At 36.2% G+C, this 18,426-nt stretch overlaps 1 protein-coding gene across 6 annotated transcripts in view; it reads right to left on the minus strand.

Annotated features, from left to right (window-relative positions):
* Nucleotides 1-1,733: 1,733 nt before the first annotated feature.
* NR2C1 (nuclear receptor subfamily 2 group C member 1) overlaps nucleotides 1,734-18,426 on the minus strand; it is a 50,618-nt gene continuing 33,925 nt past the window's right edge. For all 6 annotated transcript variants that reach the window (XM_032687897.1, XM_032687899.1, XM_032687894.1 and 3 more), the window contains 9 exons: nucleotides 18,106-18,253; nucleotides 17,920-18,010; nucleotides 16,468-16,652; nucleotides 12,965-13,127; nucleotides 11,467-11,588; nucleotides 8,196-8,335; nucleotides 6,527-6,664; nucleotides 2,830-2,935; nucleotides 1,734-2,289 (listed from right to left, as the gene is read on the minus strand). In XM_032687897.1, coding sequence (XP_032543788.1) covers nucleotides 2,115-2,289; nucleotides 2,830-2,935; nucleotides 6,527-6,664; nucleotides 8,196-8,335; nucleotides 11,467-11,588; nucleotides 12,965-13,127; nucleotides 16,468-16,652; nucleotides 17,920-18,010; nucleotides 18,106-18,253 — 1,268 coding nt within the window. In that variant the 3' untranslated portion in view covers nucleotides 1,734-2,114. The remainder of the gene's footprint in view (nucleotides 2,290-2,829; nucleotides 2,936-6,526; nucleotides 6,665-8,195; nucleotides 8,336-11,466; nucleotides 11,589-12,964; nucleotides 13,128-16,467; nucleotides 16,653-17,919; nucleotides 18,011-18,105; nucleotides 18,254-18,426) is intronic.

Consider the following 18,426-nt stretch of genomic DNA (forward strand, 5'->3'; position numbering starts at 1 on the left):
TGAGACCTCACCTGGAGTGCTGCATCCAAGTTTGGGGTCCCAAGCACAGGAAAGCCATTGATCTGTTGGAGTGAATCCAAAGGAGAGCTATCAAATTGATTAGAGGGATGGAGCACCTCTCCAGAGAGGAAAGGCTAAGAAAATTGGGATTGTTCAGCTTGGAAAAGAGAAGGCTTAGGCACCTTCCAGTACCTGAAGGGAGCCTACAAGAAAAATGGAAAGAGACTACAAGGGGGAATGGTTTCAAACTGAAAGAGAGTAGGTTTAGATTAGATATTAGGAAGAAATTATTTACTGTGAGGGTGGTGAGGCACTGGAACAGGCTGCTCAGAGAAGTTGTGGATGCCCCATCCCTGGAAGTGTCCAAAACTAGGTTGGATGAGGCTTTGAGCAACCTAGTCTAGTGCAAGGCATCCCTGTTCACGCAGGGGGCTGGAAAAAGATGAGCTTTAAGATACCTTCCAATCCAAACCGTTCTCTGATTCTGTGATTCTATGATACAGTCTTGTATTACAGAGCTTGGGGTGGAGGAAGATCCAAGCAGCTCAGTTAGTAGAACTGACAAGAACACAGAAATTCAGGGTCAGAGGCAGTTCTCAGATTCTTTTTGACTGGTTGTGATCCTCAGGTGCTGAGAAAAACTACAGAATGCAAGAACTACAGAACTCAATTCTCATTTAGTAGTCTCTTGGTGTTAGGGTGGCCTTGGAGCTGCTGCTGCAGAGTGGGCAAGGGCTTCCTTTTAAGCTGATCTTCTGGCTAAGCAATTTTTGGTTCAACCATGTGTTTCTTGATTGGGTGAGGCTCTTCCTCACCAGTTTTGCCAGAAAAAGAAAGAGTTTGTGCTAAATAGAACCTGGTCTTGATCCAAGATTCAGATAATCCTAAATGCTATTGTCTGAAGTAGACCAACACTTTCACTGGGATACTTCTCTCACTTTAAGCAAAAGGTAATAAATGTGCTAGGGATGTGTCAGTATTGTCAAGTGAGTCACATGCCTCAAGACTGAAAAACATTAAAATCCATTCTTAGGTGGAGCCATGGAGTATGATTCAGGCAACATGTATGGAGTATCTAGACCCATTTCTAATGAGGAAAGGAAAAGCAGCAGAGACCATGCTCCTATAGGGAGGGGCACTGGATTTGACAAACTCAAATTTAAAAAATAATCATTCAGGACTGCTTGGAAAAGAGAACTACATACCCAAAGGCTAACGATAATAAAAAAATAAAGACACGGGCACAAGTCAAGAAGCATCTAGAATGCCTCCATCACTGGGCACTGAGTATGAAAGAGGGAAGGGCAGGGTGAAAAAGCTTTAAGTTCTGAGACCAGGAAAAAAAGGAGTATGCTGTCTTTGAATACCTGCAGTACACACTTCTCTGTCAGTTTTTCATAGTATAAACCAGCTTATGTCTACTAAGATGTGATACTACAACACAGTGTTCTGGTGTATCTGCAAAACACTACCGACCCGTCGCTGCTTCACTTCTGATCAAGTGCATCAACATGACAACAGAATATTTTAAAATGTGAACTTCCTCTACTTTCCCTGAACTTGTAATGGTATCCAGTGTTCAGTTCAGCAAGAAACAACTCTCTTCAAAACAAAAGCCAAAACTAAGTTTGGTCTTGTTTGCATGGAAACACTGGCCTTTTCAGGATGTTTGATCATGTATTTTCAATTTGATAAGTAAGAATGAACTAGTAGCAAAACACTGAAAACACAACTTGGAGAGGAAAGTTAATTTATTTCTCTAAAACATCACACTAACTCAAGATACCTTAGTTCAGTCAAAGCTTCTTCAGTTTCCTCATAAGCCTGGACTTCATAAACAAATATTCCAAGTCCGTCTATCTACAAAAATAGGATAGACAATTCTTACTTTCTTCAGATATCAAGTTAATTTACAAGTCCTTGAAGACAGATGAAAAATAGGAAGTGATCCTATATCATAATACACTCCACCACGTTTCCCAAGTGTACTGGAAAGGAGGAATATGAGCCTTCTTTGGAAAGGTGCATTGGAAGGCTTACTACCATCTCTTGGAGACAGGGTATGCATTTACATCACCATGACTGCCATGGCACAGAATCCTGGACTGCTACTTTTATACGGCATGACCTATGATCTGGGAGTTGTAGTCTGCTGTCTCCATTCGCAGAATATATGGGATGATGCTATCAATCTGGACATTTCCAATTAGTCCTGCGAAGAACAGCTCTTCAGTGATGGCAGCGCTCATCAGCCTAAGAGCAGGCAATCGGAGGAGAAGTCTAGACAGTCTGGAAAATAAGTTTGGTAAAAAGTGTTACTTGGCAGATCACAGATTTTGGTGTTATTCACAATGAAGTTATTAGTTAAAGAAGAGAAAAAATTGACAAGGGACATTACTAGTCAAAATTTGTTCTATCTAGTTAATGAAAGGCTTAAATATTTAAATCAGGAGAGCATCAAATTTATGTTTAGTCATGTCTTTAACAGTACAGAACATGTGAGTATGCCTGTCAATTACATGGACTGTATAATGTTTGGATTTAGTCTAAATGATGAAATATTCCAAATAGGTGCAATTCAAATTGAATGTTAATAATATTTATTTCTGATATTTAATTTTAGAAATTAATAATGAATGAGTAGACAAATAATACTCATAGTATGTATGAGCACATGCATAATATTTGAAGTGTTCTAAAGGTAATTTTTTACCTTTAAGGAGGTAAGAAGAAAATGTACATTATCTATTACATGAAATACTATACAAATCAGTACCATCAATGACTCTGAAAAGACAATTAATCAAGTAAGCATCTAAATTTAGAGACCTGTAGGTATCATCTGGATATGCCTTTGTTACGTAGTCCTGGAACTCCATATAAGCCTTTTCCTGAAATTTCTCAATCTGTACCACATTTTCTAGACCTGGGTGATCTGAAAAAAAAACCAAAACAAAGCTCTTCATTGTTATACCTGTTCTATACAAGCTACATTAAAATCCAACCAGATTTTCCAACTGTAAACATACTGAAATAATTATATGCAGCTGCAGCAACTCCACTTTTAGTGGAGGACACTGATTCCTTATATTTCTCTTCCTCTAGGCTTATGTTTTATTTAGCTTTTCATAAATAAAACCAGACATTTTGAAGAGTTCAAATAAATTCAGTGCTTGCAATGTTTACATTAATCTTGATGATACCACTCTCTTCTCTGCGTAGCAGTAGAACAGCATTGTTTCAATACACTGACATTTACTGAAATATTGTATGCACAAATAGTATTTGGGTGGGATGTGAAGGATAAAATTAAGATCAGCAGAAAAAGCAGAATAAAAAGCTGTGAACCATTTGTTTCCTAAAAACTGTGAAAGATATATAGCAGATAAATTTTTTTTCAACTATTGGGTGCAAAAATTTCAAATGTGCTCCACGTAATTTTTAGCAGTGATTTGAACACTTGAAATCTTAATCTTGCTAAAATGAAAGGATATCAACCTAACTGCCAGGTCACATTAGGAAATTATTATCCAGTAATTCTGAACTCTCTACATGGTCTGTAATTTTTATTATCCATCATAATGAAAAAATTTTACTGTCATAGTGGCATAACAAATCACACAGATTTTATTTTGCACAAATGGCATCTTAAATGAGCTGCCAAATTTTGTGAGATAAAAGACTGTTTCTAACAGTCACACTCCTCTCCAAATACACAAAACCAGTAAACAAACCCAAGAGATTTTTGCTCTGTGGATAAAGAAGCTTTGGAAGCAATTCAGCAGTTAGGTGATACGTTGGACTCCCCTGAATGCGTTATTTCACAGAGGAGTATTTTGTTCTATATAGTAGTTCAGTCATTCTGAAAGCATGATTTCGAATTCATGCAGAGGACAAGAGGTTAATTAGTTCATACAAAGCAACATATTTTGAAGAGTTATCGTTGTCAAGTAAAATGCACCACTTCATGGCGCTGCTTTGAGTAATGTCAGGAATGCAGCTAAAAGTCAAGTTCTGGAAACAGTACTTTGAAGATCACTGCTAGTACACTTGCAGCCAAGTCTTCTCAGCACACCCTTTACACTGATCTCTTTGCCCAAGGCTGTCCTGTGGCAATCAAACAGCTGGCTTGGCACAGAAGACACAAAATCACCAGGGCCTACTAAAGCAGATGTTCTTAGCCTAGGGCTCTGTTGCATGTGCAGCCCAGCCCCATTCTGTAGCAGAGCAGTAAAATCCCTGCAATTCCTGGCCTGTGAATCATTGCCAGAATAACCTTCCGTTCAAGATACTAAACATGACTTTCAGGTACATGAAGATTTTGTTATATGGCTCACAGGATCAAGAGTATTGAGAACATGTTGCCATTAAAGCAGATACACATCATTAGTAATGTGATCCCGAAAACATGTGAGCTAAAGAAAATTTTTCTCCATCATGTGACTGGATAGTCTTTTCCCAACATATTTTTCCTTCTACCTTATGTGTTGTCAAGTATAATTGGAAGGAGACAAATAAACTTCAATCTGAACAAATAAGTAAATATTGTTTTGCAAGTGCAAGGTTCCTAGACTAGTATTTTCAGGTGTCTGACAGGACTGATTTTTCCAAAGGATTCTATCATAAGTCCTAGTGGATACCATTCTAAGAAAAAGGGCTTGAGGTATTCGTCCATCGTTTTCTTTGTATGTGTACAATGTGTACAAGTGTGTACAACGTGTACAAGTTCTCAGTATAGGAATGCCACGTTCTTACTTTGGAGTAAGAACACCTAAAGGAGAATTACATCTCCTGCAAGCATTATCTACTAAAATTAAACCAGCAAACACCCTCCCGCCATTCACTTAGAGAAAATCTCTGCCGCTTCTGAAATAATGACAAAAAGTCCAATCAACTCTTCAGTCCTCAGCAGAAAAGAAAAACTGCAAACATTTTCAAGCATGCTTAATATTGTGTTTAAACTCATGGCGGGTCCTGCTTATCAAGCTGAAACTGTTCCAGTGATTCAGTGGACTGTAAAAGCAAACACATAAAACCACGCAATGCGTGTGTGTGTATCAATGGAAGATACGCAGGAAGATACGCCATGAATTCCTGCTGATGCTGCCACTCTTACTGGGAGATATAGATACTTCTTGTAGATACTCCATATAGAAAAGATCATGCAAATATGAGGGAAACTGCAAAGCAAGAACCTCACAATATATAAATTCTATATATTAGAATTTACATTTTGGAAGTGTCCAAATTCCAAAAAATTTGCTCACCTCGACTGATTTTTCTGTGAAAGGGTGAAATGGAACTGAATGGAAAAAGAAAGGTCTTCTTAGATCTAATAAATCTACAGAACTGACAAGAACCAAATACCCAGCTCTCCTCCATGTCCTACACTACAGACAGGGGAAGGTCACTAAGATTCTGTCAGCTTTTTAACATCTGCTCCAATCTTTTCTATGGGACATCATCATCTACAAAAGGCAGAGCAACAAGGATTAAGGAAGCTGTTGATGCCTTTAAAACTTTCAAATGCAAAATGGAGTGACTGAAGATTTACTTTCTAAATGTGACAGTGAAAAATTCTTGGAGATACTGAAAGTATTTGAGGTTTATAAATTTTTATTCTATCAAATATTTGGTTTTGGCTTTATATTAAATCCCAATTCTGAATGATGAATCTAAGACCTGCAGGACACTGATATAATATCTAAATGCCTTTAGTGAAAAGTTAATTCTACAACTTTCAAATATAGAAAATTAATTTTGTAATTTCTACAGTCCAGTTATACTGGTGACACAATCTAACCACTCAGTCACTATCTACCATAACCAGAGGACTCTTTGCTCCTTATTGTAGACTAATAACTAATTTTTCCCATAAGGAAAAAATAATTATTTTACCTTCACTGTCTAATATATGTGCATTAACACTAGAGAGAATACATTAAACAAATACTGTTTAGAAGACAGAAATAATAATAATATAAGGGAATGTTTGTGGTGTTCACTCACCAGAAATGCTATCTGCGTTATTAAAATATCTGTGTGGAGTAAGGTGATGTTTCTGTAATTTTGCATGTGAGATAAATCTTTCATACGTTAAAAACCCAACTTCAATCCATCTCAGCTGGTTGTGCAAGAGCAACACTTCGGAAAATTAAACTGCAGGTCCTCAGAAAATGTACCCCAGAAAAGAGGCACATAATTAAGGGCAATAAATAAATAAATTAAAAGGAAAAAAAAAACCAACCAAAAAACCAAACCCAAACCAACAAACATCAGTGGCAGAGATAAGACTCCCAAATAAAAAGAATTAAAGTCCCCCTGCAAAAAAAGTCCCCAAAGCAACATCCAGCTATTTACATTAAAAGATTAACCCTCCTCTTCCTACAGTCCTCATTACACCCCCTCCAAGATTCCTCAACAAATGAGGCAGTAATTCTGCAAATAACAGTATGATGAAACAGGCAGAAGTTATATGGCAACAAATAGCACAGTTAAAAGTTTTACATCTGGAATAATTACATACCAGGACTGAAGAGGACGATAGCTTTCAAATATGCATATTCATATCCATCTAGACAAAGCTTAACCATGCTGTTACAGAACTCTTGCAATTTGAAGACATGCTCCATTACTAGTCTTCCTCTGTCTGTTGGCAGTTTATCTAAGTCAACACACACATAAATATAAAATGCCAAGTCAACACACATGCAAAAAATGTGCTCACACTGGAATATTAAAAATAATTATTTTATTAGATTCAAACAGTGGGAAATCTATGCCATCTATAAATTCCTATTAGGTCTGAATAATCTTGACACCAACAATTATGGACTGTAACAACCTCTTTTCCCCCCTTCAACTGTACAGTAAGGAGTCCTCCTGCCACTAAAGCCTCCAGTAATCAGGCATGGACTAGAGCTTGAAATGATCAAGGAAGGAAGAGACTATGTGCAAGTAAAGAATACACTGCTATTGCAGCTCTGTGCTCTATGTCTCAGGGTCAGGTGCCATGCAGCAGGTTAGTGTACAGCTTCATGGGTTATCTTAATCAAAGACCATCCCACTGCTGCAAAAGCTGTACTATACACCTTCCCTGATCTGCATTGAGGGGAATGTGGTTGGTGCATAGCTGTTCCCTTTGGGTCAGCCTGAAAATCCCATTCCCTCTGTAATCCATCAAACTAAAGCCCCTGGATCCCACAAACTTGTTATCACTTGGAGATATTGCAGCTGGCATACTGCACAACTGGTTTTTGCATTTAAACTGAATTCCCTATTTAAATGGTAGAAATATGGATTTGTAGTAATGATATAAACATGATTAATTACTAAAATACCTGTTTTGGTGAACATGCTTTAAAAATTACATAGACCATAGTTTACAGATTCCATTTGTATCCCCCCCTAAAGACAATCACAGTTTTGTTAGTATCTTTAGCTAATCCAGTACATTTTGTAGTTGGATCAGGTTTTTTTAAACAATTGTTATTTATAGGAGCATCTTGTGGATAGTTTTAAATCATGAAAATCCCCCTGAAATAGTTCTTTAATTACCTAATCATAAAAGAAGATGAAAAATCTATAGTCAAGTGAGCTGTCTTTTTCCAGCTGAGAAAGCTGTGTTTGCATAGCATCAACAACAGTGAATTTTCATATCCCTAACAGCAAACAACTCAAAAATCTAGTTAAACCTGAAAATGCTAAGATTTTTGTATGTGCATGTGCCTTATTAATAATGAGTTAGGACTATGAACTGATGAAGACTATTGACTGGTTAGCTTTTAGTGCTGGCAGCCTTGTGAGTGTTCACAAGCACACAAAGATTAGCTAAAAGACTCCTCTCTCCTGCTCAGAAGAACAAATGAAAGAGGTCAACTGACATGCCTTTCATTTGAATATAAATATGCCAAAGATGCAGGACATAGGATTAACAGGGAACAAAGTGTATTTAGGGAAGATCTGATGAAGACTTGCATCTAGACTAAAACTAGTATACAGAAGTCAACAAGCCAAGTTATGTAAAGGAAGTGAATCACCAAGTTGGCATTCAGCTGCTTTGTGTCACAGCTATGAACAGAAAGGACAGGTGGGTCATTACTTTATACACTTGATACAGGGGAATCTGTGCAGTTCAAAACTTAAAAAAACCAAGTAATTCCCCAAGTGTGATGTGTGCACAGTATACAACTTACCTTGCTGTAAACTGCCTTGAAGGTGATTAACAAACGCAGATAATATAGTTGCCACATTCATAACTTGTGAACATTGTGCTAGACCAAGCGTAAAAAGTTCATTCCAACAGGCTTTTACTAATGATATGCTGTTATCCTGTCTATTAAAAAACACAATAATTTCACTTAATAAAACCAGCCATTTGCATTCACACTTCTTTTTAATTTGAAGAACACTTCGTAAAACATTAATCTAATTCAACCATTGCAACCACTACCAAACTGAAGCCCTGCATCCTTTTTCTCTTCATGCTAGAATTAAAATACCTGGTTTAAAGTGACTTTTGTAAAGAAATTGACCTAAAATGAGATAGATTTCCATCGCAAAAGCAAGCTGAAGTAACAATAAATGACAACTGTCGCAGCATACTCCATCGTGCTAGTTTTCTCAGGATTTACACTAGTTTCTGAATAACATTTGCATGCATGGACAAAAAAAAAGTTTGCACTGTCCCTGTACTGTGGATGTAGAACAGACTCAAATGTCTTTTTTTTTCTTCCACTTGAAAATGGACAGGTCGGTATAACATTTTAATTAAAGATACGTGTGAAATGGAACATGTGAGATCAAGCTTTCGAGCTTCCTGACTGCTATTTTCTGCATTCCTTTCATGTCTGGAATAAAGGTCTGAAATACAGACTTCAAAGTATAAGTAATAGTTGCGAGGATTTCTTTGCTGAAAGAATCAGTCCTTACAGTCAGCTTCATGCGTAGTCAGGATTTTTTTTCAAATGCTGAAACTTAAAATTAAATATATCAATGCAATCCAGCCACTTCCATATCAGTAACCTAACTTTCAGTAATGCCAAGCATCTCTAATTCGCAGAGCTTAACAAGAGCTCAGTACCATAAAAAGGAAATCCTACCAGTAAGGAGTCAAAGTCAGGTACCATGTTTCACAGTTTTATCCACTGAATATAAATAATGGAAATTTAAAAGAAGCACAAGACCTATCAAGGAAGAAAAGCATATTAAAGCTAGGATTTCAACTACAAAAATACAATGGAATAGATTTTTGCAAGAACGAAGATGTAATCTTCAAGAACATTTTTGATGATTTGCTGCAATACAAAGATGCCAAATGACAGGTGAATGTAGCCTTGTTCTTAACTGGATTACAGAAACCTTGCTGAGGGCAATGTTTTTTACTATGATCAAGTTCTTGGAAGACATGATACTGTACATATGGCTTCAACACATATTTGTCACGTCCTCATTCAGCTCCTGTCAAAGGGACTATGCTGAGAAACAGGGAAAAAAAGGCATAGTGGCTACTCATCTGATATGTGTGTAGATAAACATCTCATCTAGAGCATCTTTATGGCTGATCAAACTTAGACCAGAACCAGCTCTCAAGTTTGCTTGAGCGGCCTCAAAACACTAAGAGGCTGTAACCAGCCTGATGAATGTTTCAGTAAGAAACTCTCTTGCCTACCAAGACACTCATGCAGGAAGATGAACTAAGCAGTGATCTGGTATCATTACCTACATGATTAGGCCAAAGGCAACTATCTTGATGTGACTAAGGAGAACATTGCCTGAGAAGGGAACCATCTGGATATCCATCCAATTATCCATCTTCCTTACAAAACCATTACTATGGTTTTGGTTTGGCTCATCAGCTCCATGAATTTCTCTTCATTTAGAAAGTGAAATGAGTCACCCTTCTAAAAGTCAAAATTATAGGACATAATGTGCTCAAACTAAAAAGACTGCATTAATTTCAAATAAATTTCCACTTGAAAATAGTTCCTATTTTAAGGCTCTTCAAAAGGAAAACTGTATTGATGTTAAATATACTGTTTAAATATACTGTTGCCCATGATCTTGTCTGGGTCTGTAAATGCTAGCATAGGTGAATATTAACACTATTAAGACAGCTTACTCCTCCATATTTTTTACTCAAACAGAAAAATATATTGGGAAGTAACATATTAAAAGAACATGTGCAGATTTTTCTATAAGCATGTCTTGCTAGATCTTTTTGGAGAGACAGGTCTTCTGTATAACATTTTATTTTTAAAAAGCAATTCCCATTTTTCATTAGAGCACTAATTTGCAGTGTCTCTCTGTTACAAACACCTTTTAAAAATGATAATGATGTAATGTACTATGTTCATTTGCTATGTATTTTTAAATTCTGCAGGGCAACAATTTCTACCAAAATAAAACATCATATTTACCTATTTTTTACCTTTGCTATTCTTTAACTATATATTGCTATTATATTAACTATATAATATTCCTTTTTCCTTCTCCAAAACACAGACTTAATTACACACAATATAGCATTTTTCCTTAAATAGTGTAGAATCATTTGGCTTAAGCATCTGAGTAAACACAAATGGTAATCAGATCATTCTGCTTTTGACAGCCTTACTGGAAAAGGGGACAATCCCTCATTTGAAAATAGCATTCTCTTTGCTGCCACAGTCATACGCTATTTTAATACTGAATTAAAGAAAGACACTGCAGATGAGAGCAAACATGATTTATACTCCATTTGTGTCAGAGCTGATACAGTATCTTTATTTGTTTGATGTATCTTCATAAAATTACTTCCGAAAATAACAAAAGTCAGTTTTCCCCACGCAGTTTTGAGATGTTTTTTCATGACGATAAGCAACGGACTACTACATTTAGCTTATGAATTTTAAGTGATACACTGAATTCCAATGGAGAAGCAGGATGTTATACCAACTGTAAAAAGAACAATAAGAATTACTTTCTGGTTACAGGAACTATTTTATTTTTAGAAAATCCTCTGAAATTAGACAACTTCATTTTGAATCTTTACTGAATCTAGCAAACCATTTTATTCATAGAGGTTATTATAGGCAAAATTACTACTTTATTCATCTTATAAAGGTAAAAATAAAAAAGGAGCTTTTATTTGATGATTGCCTGATAAGCAATCAGGACATAGCCTAAGGCTGCAGCTATTAAAAAACTGATAGGAATTCCTATTTACTAAAATTATATTGAAGTAGCAGCAGTGTGCAGGCATTTGATTGTTACAAATCTACTGCTTTTTCCTTCAAAACCCAACCAAAATCCTCAATTAAACTCAAATCAGGAGTAGTTTTAATTCAGAAAGTTTACCTTACTAAGATTTATAACAGTTTTAATAAGTAGTTTTATATCAAAAAGTTCCCGAAGAAGACAGCGAAAATAAAAAAATTAAAAAGCACATATTCACAACATAAGTGAATAGAGTAACTGAACACTTACCCTAAAGCTTGGAAAGATGGAATGGAACGTGCCCAGTGCATGGACAAAAAAAGCAACCTGGAGGCAGACTCGCAGATATAGTGAACGTTAAGATAATCAGGCATAGGAGAAGGCATGGTGAGCTGGCAATCATAGAAAAAGTGCAAGACTTTTTACTTTCTTCATAATATGTTTAGAAAAAAATCAGTCTTAAGAGTTTCTTTTAAGTGAAAAAGTAAATTGTTTTTTTTAAATAAACATGATATAATCCTGACATAAAACTGAATGACTGACTTTTTCATTATTAGCCACACTGTTATATGCTATAGTAACTAAAAAGCAAGAAAAAAGGCAAAAATTCTGATTCGAAGATAAAGACGCCTGTCTGGGACACCTGGAGATGGAAAATCCCAAATACAACTCAACTTTTGAGACACTCAAAGAATAAGAGAGAAGAATCATTGTAACTGGAATGAAGTTGCTTACACTAAAGGGGTTACTACAACTCCTGAAGAGAGTGCGTGTGAATTCTATGTCACATCTTTTTTTGTACTTTCAATTAATATTTTACAAAGAAATACATCAAAAATATTTTGATGTGTAAAATACCTAATACACAGATGCTCCCAAAATATATAATCAATATACATCAGAAAGGACCAGCTCTATCTTTCTCCATGTCCATGAGTAAAATCAGTGACATTACTTGCATATGTGAAGAAAGTGAGATTTGACTCAAAACTGCTAATTATAGCACTGTAGTTCTGTCTTCAGAAATTAATAGTACTTAATATAACAGTCTGGCTAACACAATTAAAAAAAAAAACCCTTGACATTTGCCTTAGAGATGTTTATTCGACTGATCAAAACAGATGCCGATAAGAGGGGCAAAGGTTACTCAAATACCTAGTACTGAAGAAGTTTTCAGATGAGCAAGCTTTTTTGATTTGTCCATGAATAATATGAAGAGGAAAAAAAAGGGATAGAAGAATTTCTGCAGGCTTGTAAAATGAGAAATAACGCCAGAAAATATATGGCTCACTAACACAGAAACTGTATTTTCCCTTAATAATTAAAGTCAATTAATACTAAAATAGGGTATCTACACAAAGAAGAAACTGAGAAATACACTTAAAAGTCTCAAAATCCAGTTGCAGATTGCATCAGATCCACTGTTAACAAGTGAGAATGTGGACACTGACTCTGCTTCATGCCACACTTTGTCTGTGTATATCTTCTTGCATGGATTACCCAGTATTTTTAAGGTAAAAAACTAAAATAAACAGTTCAGCTAAAACCACTGAAGAGCGCTGTGCTTTTTCCTAAACAGTTAACCAGTGAACAAAAGTGGCGTTCATAACATTAATTCATTGGAAATTAATGCAAATACCTGAACTAATAGTTACTAATAGTAGTTACTCCTCTAAGAAATTCAAAGTAAGATTTAATCAGATAATTATTTTACATTACTATGTTAAAATGGTTATAAATAGTCAACAGTAACAAAAATATTCAGTACCCTGAATGCCACGTGAGCATCACTGAGTAGTGGCCCCTCTATTTCAACGACACTCGTGCTTGTTTCTCCACCAAGCAGCTGTGCATTGGCATCAATACTTTCAGAGTTCTGACATGCTGCGCTCTCTCCTGGATTTAATGCTTTTGCAAGAGTATCAAATGCCCTGTAAGATCACAAACAAGCAAACAAACAAAAAGAAATAAACTTTCATTTTAGAGACCGTTTCAATTTAAGAGGAACATGCGTGAGTCTGAAACCTGTATTTAAACGTCTGTTTCAAAGAATGAGATTTGGAAAATAAAAGTCAGTAACATACTTTTCCTGACATTCCACTGAACTCTGAAACAAAAATTAGCAGCAGATCCTGTTCACACAAGTTGCCAACAAATTCACAGTTTTGACATATTGGTTGTGCTGCTGAATCACAGTTTGCCTTTCAAGATCTCTTTAGTGCTGTTTACTGAGAGTGCTGGCATGAGCATTTTGAGGACCTGATCATCAGATGCTGTTACAGTCACTTAGTGCACATATACATTTTACAGGTTTTTACTGATAAGGAGCACAGAGTAAGATTTTTTTTTGTTAAGTAATGAGTTGTGGTTAGGTTTTTCAACTGAATTTGAAAAGACTGCTTCAAACTATGTAAGAGAAAGCACTCCCATGCTTTCAATACCATCCTTAGTACCCTCTGATGTGTGGCAGTGACTCCTGTCTGTCACAAGCACAAATATTAGAGTGGAGATGTCACGACAAGCATAGATATATTACTCAGTATTTTGCTGCTTGATAAGAGATGCATTGTTTTTCTCTTCACAAATACACCTGAGAACCACAACTGACACACCTTCAATTAAAAATACACAGACTTGATCACTGCCTACAGACAGATGACATATCCTGAGAGCAGCATCATTTGTATGCAGGGTTACATGAAAAACTTACACAACTGAGGTCTGAAAACTTCACAAAAGCTGATTATCAGCTTGTGTGTAGAGCTGATTCTCAACTCGTAGAGGTGTTTATTACCACAGAGTCTAAAATCATTGATTTAACGCCGAAGTCTGGAGTTGAACTTGGCCACCTTCTCTTCCCCCTCCGCTCCCTAGCTCACTGAACTCACTAAAATGCTAAAAAAACTAGATGTTTGATATAAGCATTTACAACCAAATGAAACATCACAATGAAAGAGCTGCTGACACTGCCTCAAGGCTTGAGATGGTAAATGAACTACTTTTTGATCCTCACTAGACTGTATACTTTGATGTGTACACATGAGGGTGACTGGGCATACAAGAGGTATATGTGGGCCATTTTCTGTCTCTGGCAAATGCAAAGTAGGCACAAAGGGAATGTATTCATGGCTAAGCTCTACAAGCTATACAATTGGAATCCTGCCAGGAGATTTGAGTTTCAGGTCTTGCATGGCTCACTCTTTGCAGTTTTAGGTAGAACAGGCAAACCTCGCAGCTCAGTGGAAGGTGCTTTTTAGGAAAAAATAGAATCTCTGCAGTGGTCTTCATGTGGCAGGGACAGAAAGGTAAGAGAGGAACATGACCTCCCCTTTCCCCAAAAGGTAAATGCCATATGCATCTGTCACTATCCTGTATTTATTCAGCACAGGCTGAAGAGTCCTTTTTTAATAGTGTAGGCAGGTACACTGGTTAACCATGTCTGCCCGTGATACTTTTTTTCCTCATTCTTGTTGTAGCAGAAGTAAGCCAGCAGAAGCCAGTAGTGACTTTGCTTCCTCAGAGCTCAGCTTTGTGGGTCTTTTCCTGACATGAAGCCTCAACATGAGCAATGACTGTAAGGTAAAACATCAATGAAAAGAGAATCTAGAACAAAGCTTGCCTGAAAGCTACAGAAGTCTAGCCCACAAAGTGATAAAACAAGGCATAATCCATAATAAAATACATGCTGTTGATATCCTTTGCTATAAAAAACTTTGGTTCTCTTTTCGTCAGGCTTAGTCACTGACAGATATACAGGACTGCAGATAAACTGTAAAGAATGAACATAATGAAGCATTAGAGGACAAGGCATATAAAATTACAATATAAAAGTAGTGGGGTACTAGCAGCAAAAGTTGTACACTATGTTCATAGCAGCAATAGTGAAAGCATAACTACTGTAGCTGAAAGCAATGAAATATAATAAAAGTGTGGATGGATAAAACGTACTCTCCAAAATCCCTTAAACTCCTTTTCTTCAGTAAACATCTCTGTCTGACAGATCAAGCTGGCATAGGGCCTGACAAGGAAATCAATGATGTAGAGAAAAGTTTTAGTTTCTCCTTGGGTAACAACTTCCCTTTCAAAGGAATGTTTAACTTGAATCTCCCCACTGTAAATCTATTATGTAACCTACTGGACATGAGTATGCTGAGTCAGAGCTCTTTCAAGCTCTCTGGCTGAGAGAACCTGATGCCTTTTCAAACACAGATTTTTAAAACTGAACAGAAACTCTGAACTTGGCAAAAATAAGCATCTGAAAGTGCAAGGAAATAAAAGATTACTACATCTCTTTGAACAGCCATAGTACTGAATGATGTTTATCAGCACCTACGACAAAGCTATTTACACATCGTATTGTTACACAGCATATTCTTTACCTAGGAGGACACAACAAAAGCCCAAATCAGCATCTGTAGAAGTCAGATTGACTTTCTAAGCAGTATATAGAGAAAGGAGAAGAAAAAATGTAATCTGCTTGCAATTATGCAAAGCAGTAGAGACCGCAGGGGAAATCCTGTATTTCAGTCAGTACAAACCACTATATGCCCACCTTTTTTCTCTTAATGGGTTTACTCCACACACACATTTTCAGAACAGCATGTACAATGTAGATGGTGTGTAAAAGAATATTGCTGAGACAGCTGTCAGAAGCTGGCATGAGATGACAACCAAGGTTGACTGTGATTGATGGAGTAACTGAGTACATGCTATACAGAGTATCTTGCACATATTCTCACCGCAATGGCTCAGCTAAAACCAGGGCAAGTTTGTCGGATAAAACCTACAAGTTTGTAGGATATTCACTGAATGTATTTGTATTAATAGTGAGAATTCTGTGACTACTTCTGTGTAGAAGGAAAATGCTTTTTAAGCTTTTAAGGTGATTAATAGTTACAAGCATTAAAATGCTCACACAGGTGAGACCTCTTATGAACCAGTCTTCCAGGATGACACCAAGCACCAAGACTATAGTACAAGATCTAACATACCTTACTTAGTGTGGCCAACCAAAAGGTAAGAAAATCAGCTGTAACATTTAAATTGAAATTAATTTCAAGTACAAACAAATAAAAGGATTTATTTCTCAAATGGAACTTCCTTTTGATTTCACTTGAAAGAATCTTACAGATTTATCTTCTACGTGAGCTTATGCTCTTATTACTATTACTTTTATAGCAGATACATTTTCTAATTGTGATGATTTAATTGGTCTGAATTGACACAGAACTTCCCAAAAAGAGTAATATTTTCAAATGTAACATGCCTTACCTTGTAACATCACTACTAGCTTGTTCTTCTTGCTTGAGTTCAGATAATGATGCATCTCCATTACTTAAACTCTCAATCATAGATAGTTCTGTACTACTTTGTGATATGTCTTTGCATTTACTGAGATTTGCTAATGAAGTCACCACATTTGCCAGTGTACTTAAATCTCCTTGACATGCTTCAACCTAAGGGAAAAGAACAGTTTTCAATTCTCAGTTAATTGGTAGCGGTTAACCTGCAATAGAAGAGTCTAACTTTTACATAAATGAAGAATTGAGCATATGCATAAACCTGTAAGAAAACTATTTTCAGTAAATGGGTAATCATCATACAGCAATTAGACACTGCACTGCATTTAAAATATGAAATATTTAGACATTTACTTTTAAAAGTAATAGCTACCTATTTCTTTCAAAAAGAATACTGCAGGTGGTAAGCAAGTACAGGAAGAGGATTTATCTTCTCTACTCACTAATCAGTTACCAGGACTATAAGACTGCACTTGATTATATTTTTAGCATCTTCCTTTCTTCCTCGTGTAATTAAGTCAGTAGTAATAGGGTAGGATAATGTTTGAAAAGAAGGAATGCATAACAAGTCACCTTTAAAAGCAAGCAGAAAAAGAATTCTGCTGCAGCCTTTTTGGTGTTTATGTCTTTATATAACTCCAAGTGAACAAGGTGATTCAGTACTGACCAGCAACTCAGAGAGGCAGTAAGACGTGTTTTCCACATCATTACAGACAAGTATGCTGCTGCTAACACCAGCATGTACCTGTCACTTAGCTTGTGTTGTCATACTCTACAGAGCCAGAAAAGTGAAATGGAATAAACAAGTTCTGATGGGGCCCTTTGCAGACAGAGCAAGCAAGGCAAACTGCATGAAAACAGTATGAGGTAATTTAGTATCAACTAGAAAAATACAAAATCTTCCTACTGTGCATATGTAGGGAAGTTACCCTGCAGCTTTAGTGGATCAGGAAGTGTAACAAAAGGGGAAACAAACAAAAACAGCTCAGAAATAAGACTGTCGCTGAGATAGTTCTTATTAGCTCTACAAAAATAGTAGTGATTCAGGGGAAAAAAATCCAACAGAATTTATGAAATGCACTGTGATAATGCCAGGAGAGGTTTTCTGAACACCTCACTTTATTCATACAAAGGAAATAGCCAAGTATCAGGACTTCCCAACACAAAAATTAAAGTAATGTAGCCCTTAAAGCTGTCTAAAAATGTAAAGGAAGGGCATGTACTTTGTAGTGTTTTTAGAATTCTTACTATGGGAGGCTAAAAGTATTCTTGTAAAGACAAGACATTTCCAACACTAGCTAATGTTGTAAAGCAGCGTTTTAAAATGAATTTAACCAAACAGAAGCACAACAGAACATCCTTCCTTACATACACAATTACAGCAATGAGCACTACTTAATGTATCCGTCATATCATCACATACCTTATCTGGAGTCATCAGCACAGTAGGTTCACTTTTTATTGCAGATGGATGAATGTTAACAAACATTCCTGATTCCAGCAGACCTGTTGATCTGATAGAAATCAGTGCAAATTTTAATTTTAATTAATTTTAAAACTGAATTTTCCTCTTTCAGCAGAGATAGCTACTTCTGAGTATAACACATACCTTGCTGTTTCATTGTCTGTTACAAAAGTTGGAGTTGCAGCTAACGGACTACGAAGATCTTTCCGAATGTAGATCTTTTCTGTAGAAGCTGCACAGTTGGAAGATTTTTCTCTTGACACTTCAATAGGTTTCCTCTCACACTGCACAGCTAAAAAAATAATACCCAACTATTAAATCACAGCCCAAATTACAGACTAAGTAATACTTCTTTTCTCTATTTAATATTCAATTTTAATAATAATTCTGAAAATAACTAAAAGATATATAAAATATATCCCATAACCAACAACCTAGGAAGTTGGGTAAAAAGCAGCAAACTGA

Source organism: Chiroxiphia lanceolata, chromosome 5 (genome assembly GCF_009829145.1).
Source record: "Chiroxiphia lanceolata isolate bChiLan1 chromosome 5, bChiLan1.pri, whole genome shotgun sequence".
Classification (NCBI taxonomy): Eukaryota; Metazoa; Chordata; class Aves; order Passeriformes; family Pipridae; genus Chiroxiphia; species Chiroxiphia lanceolata.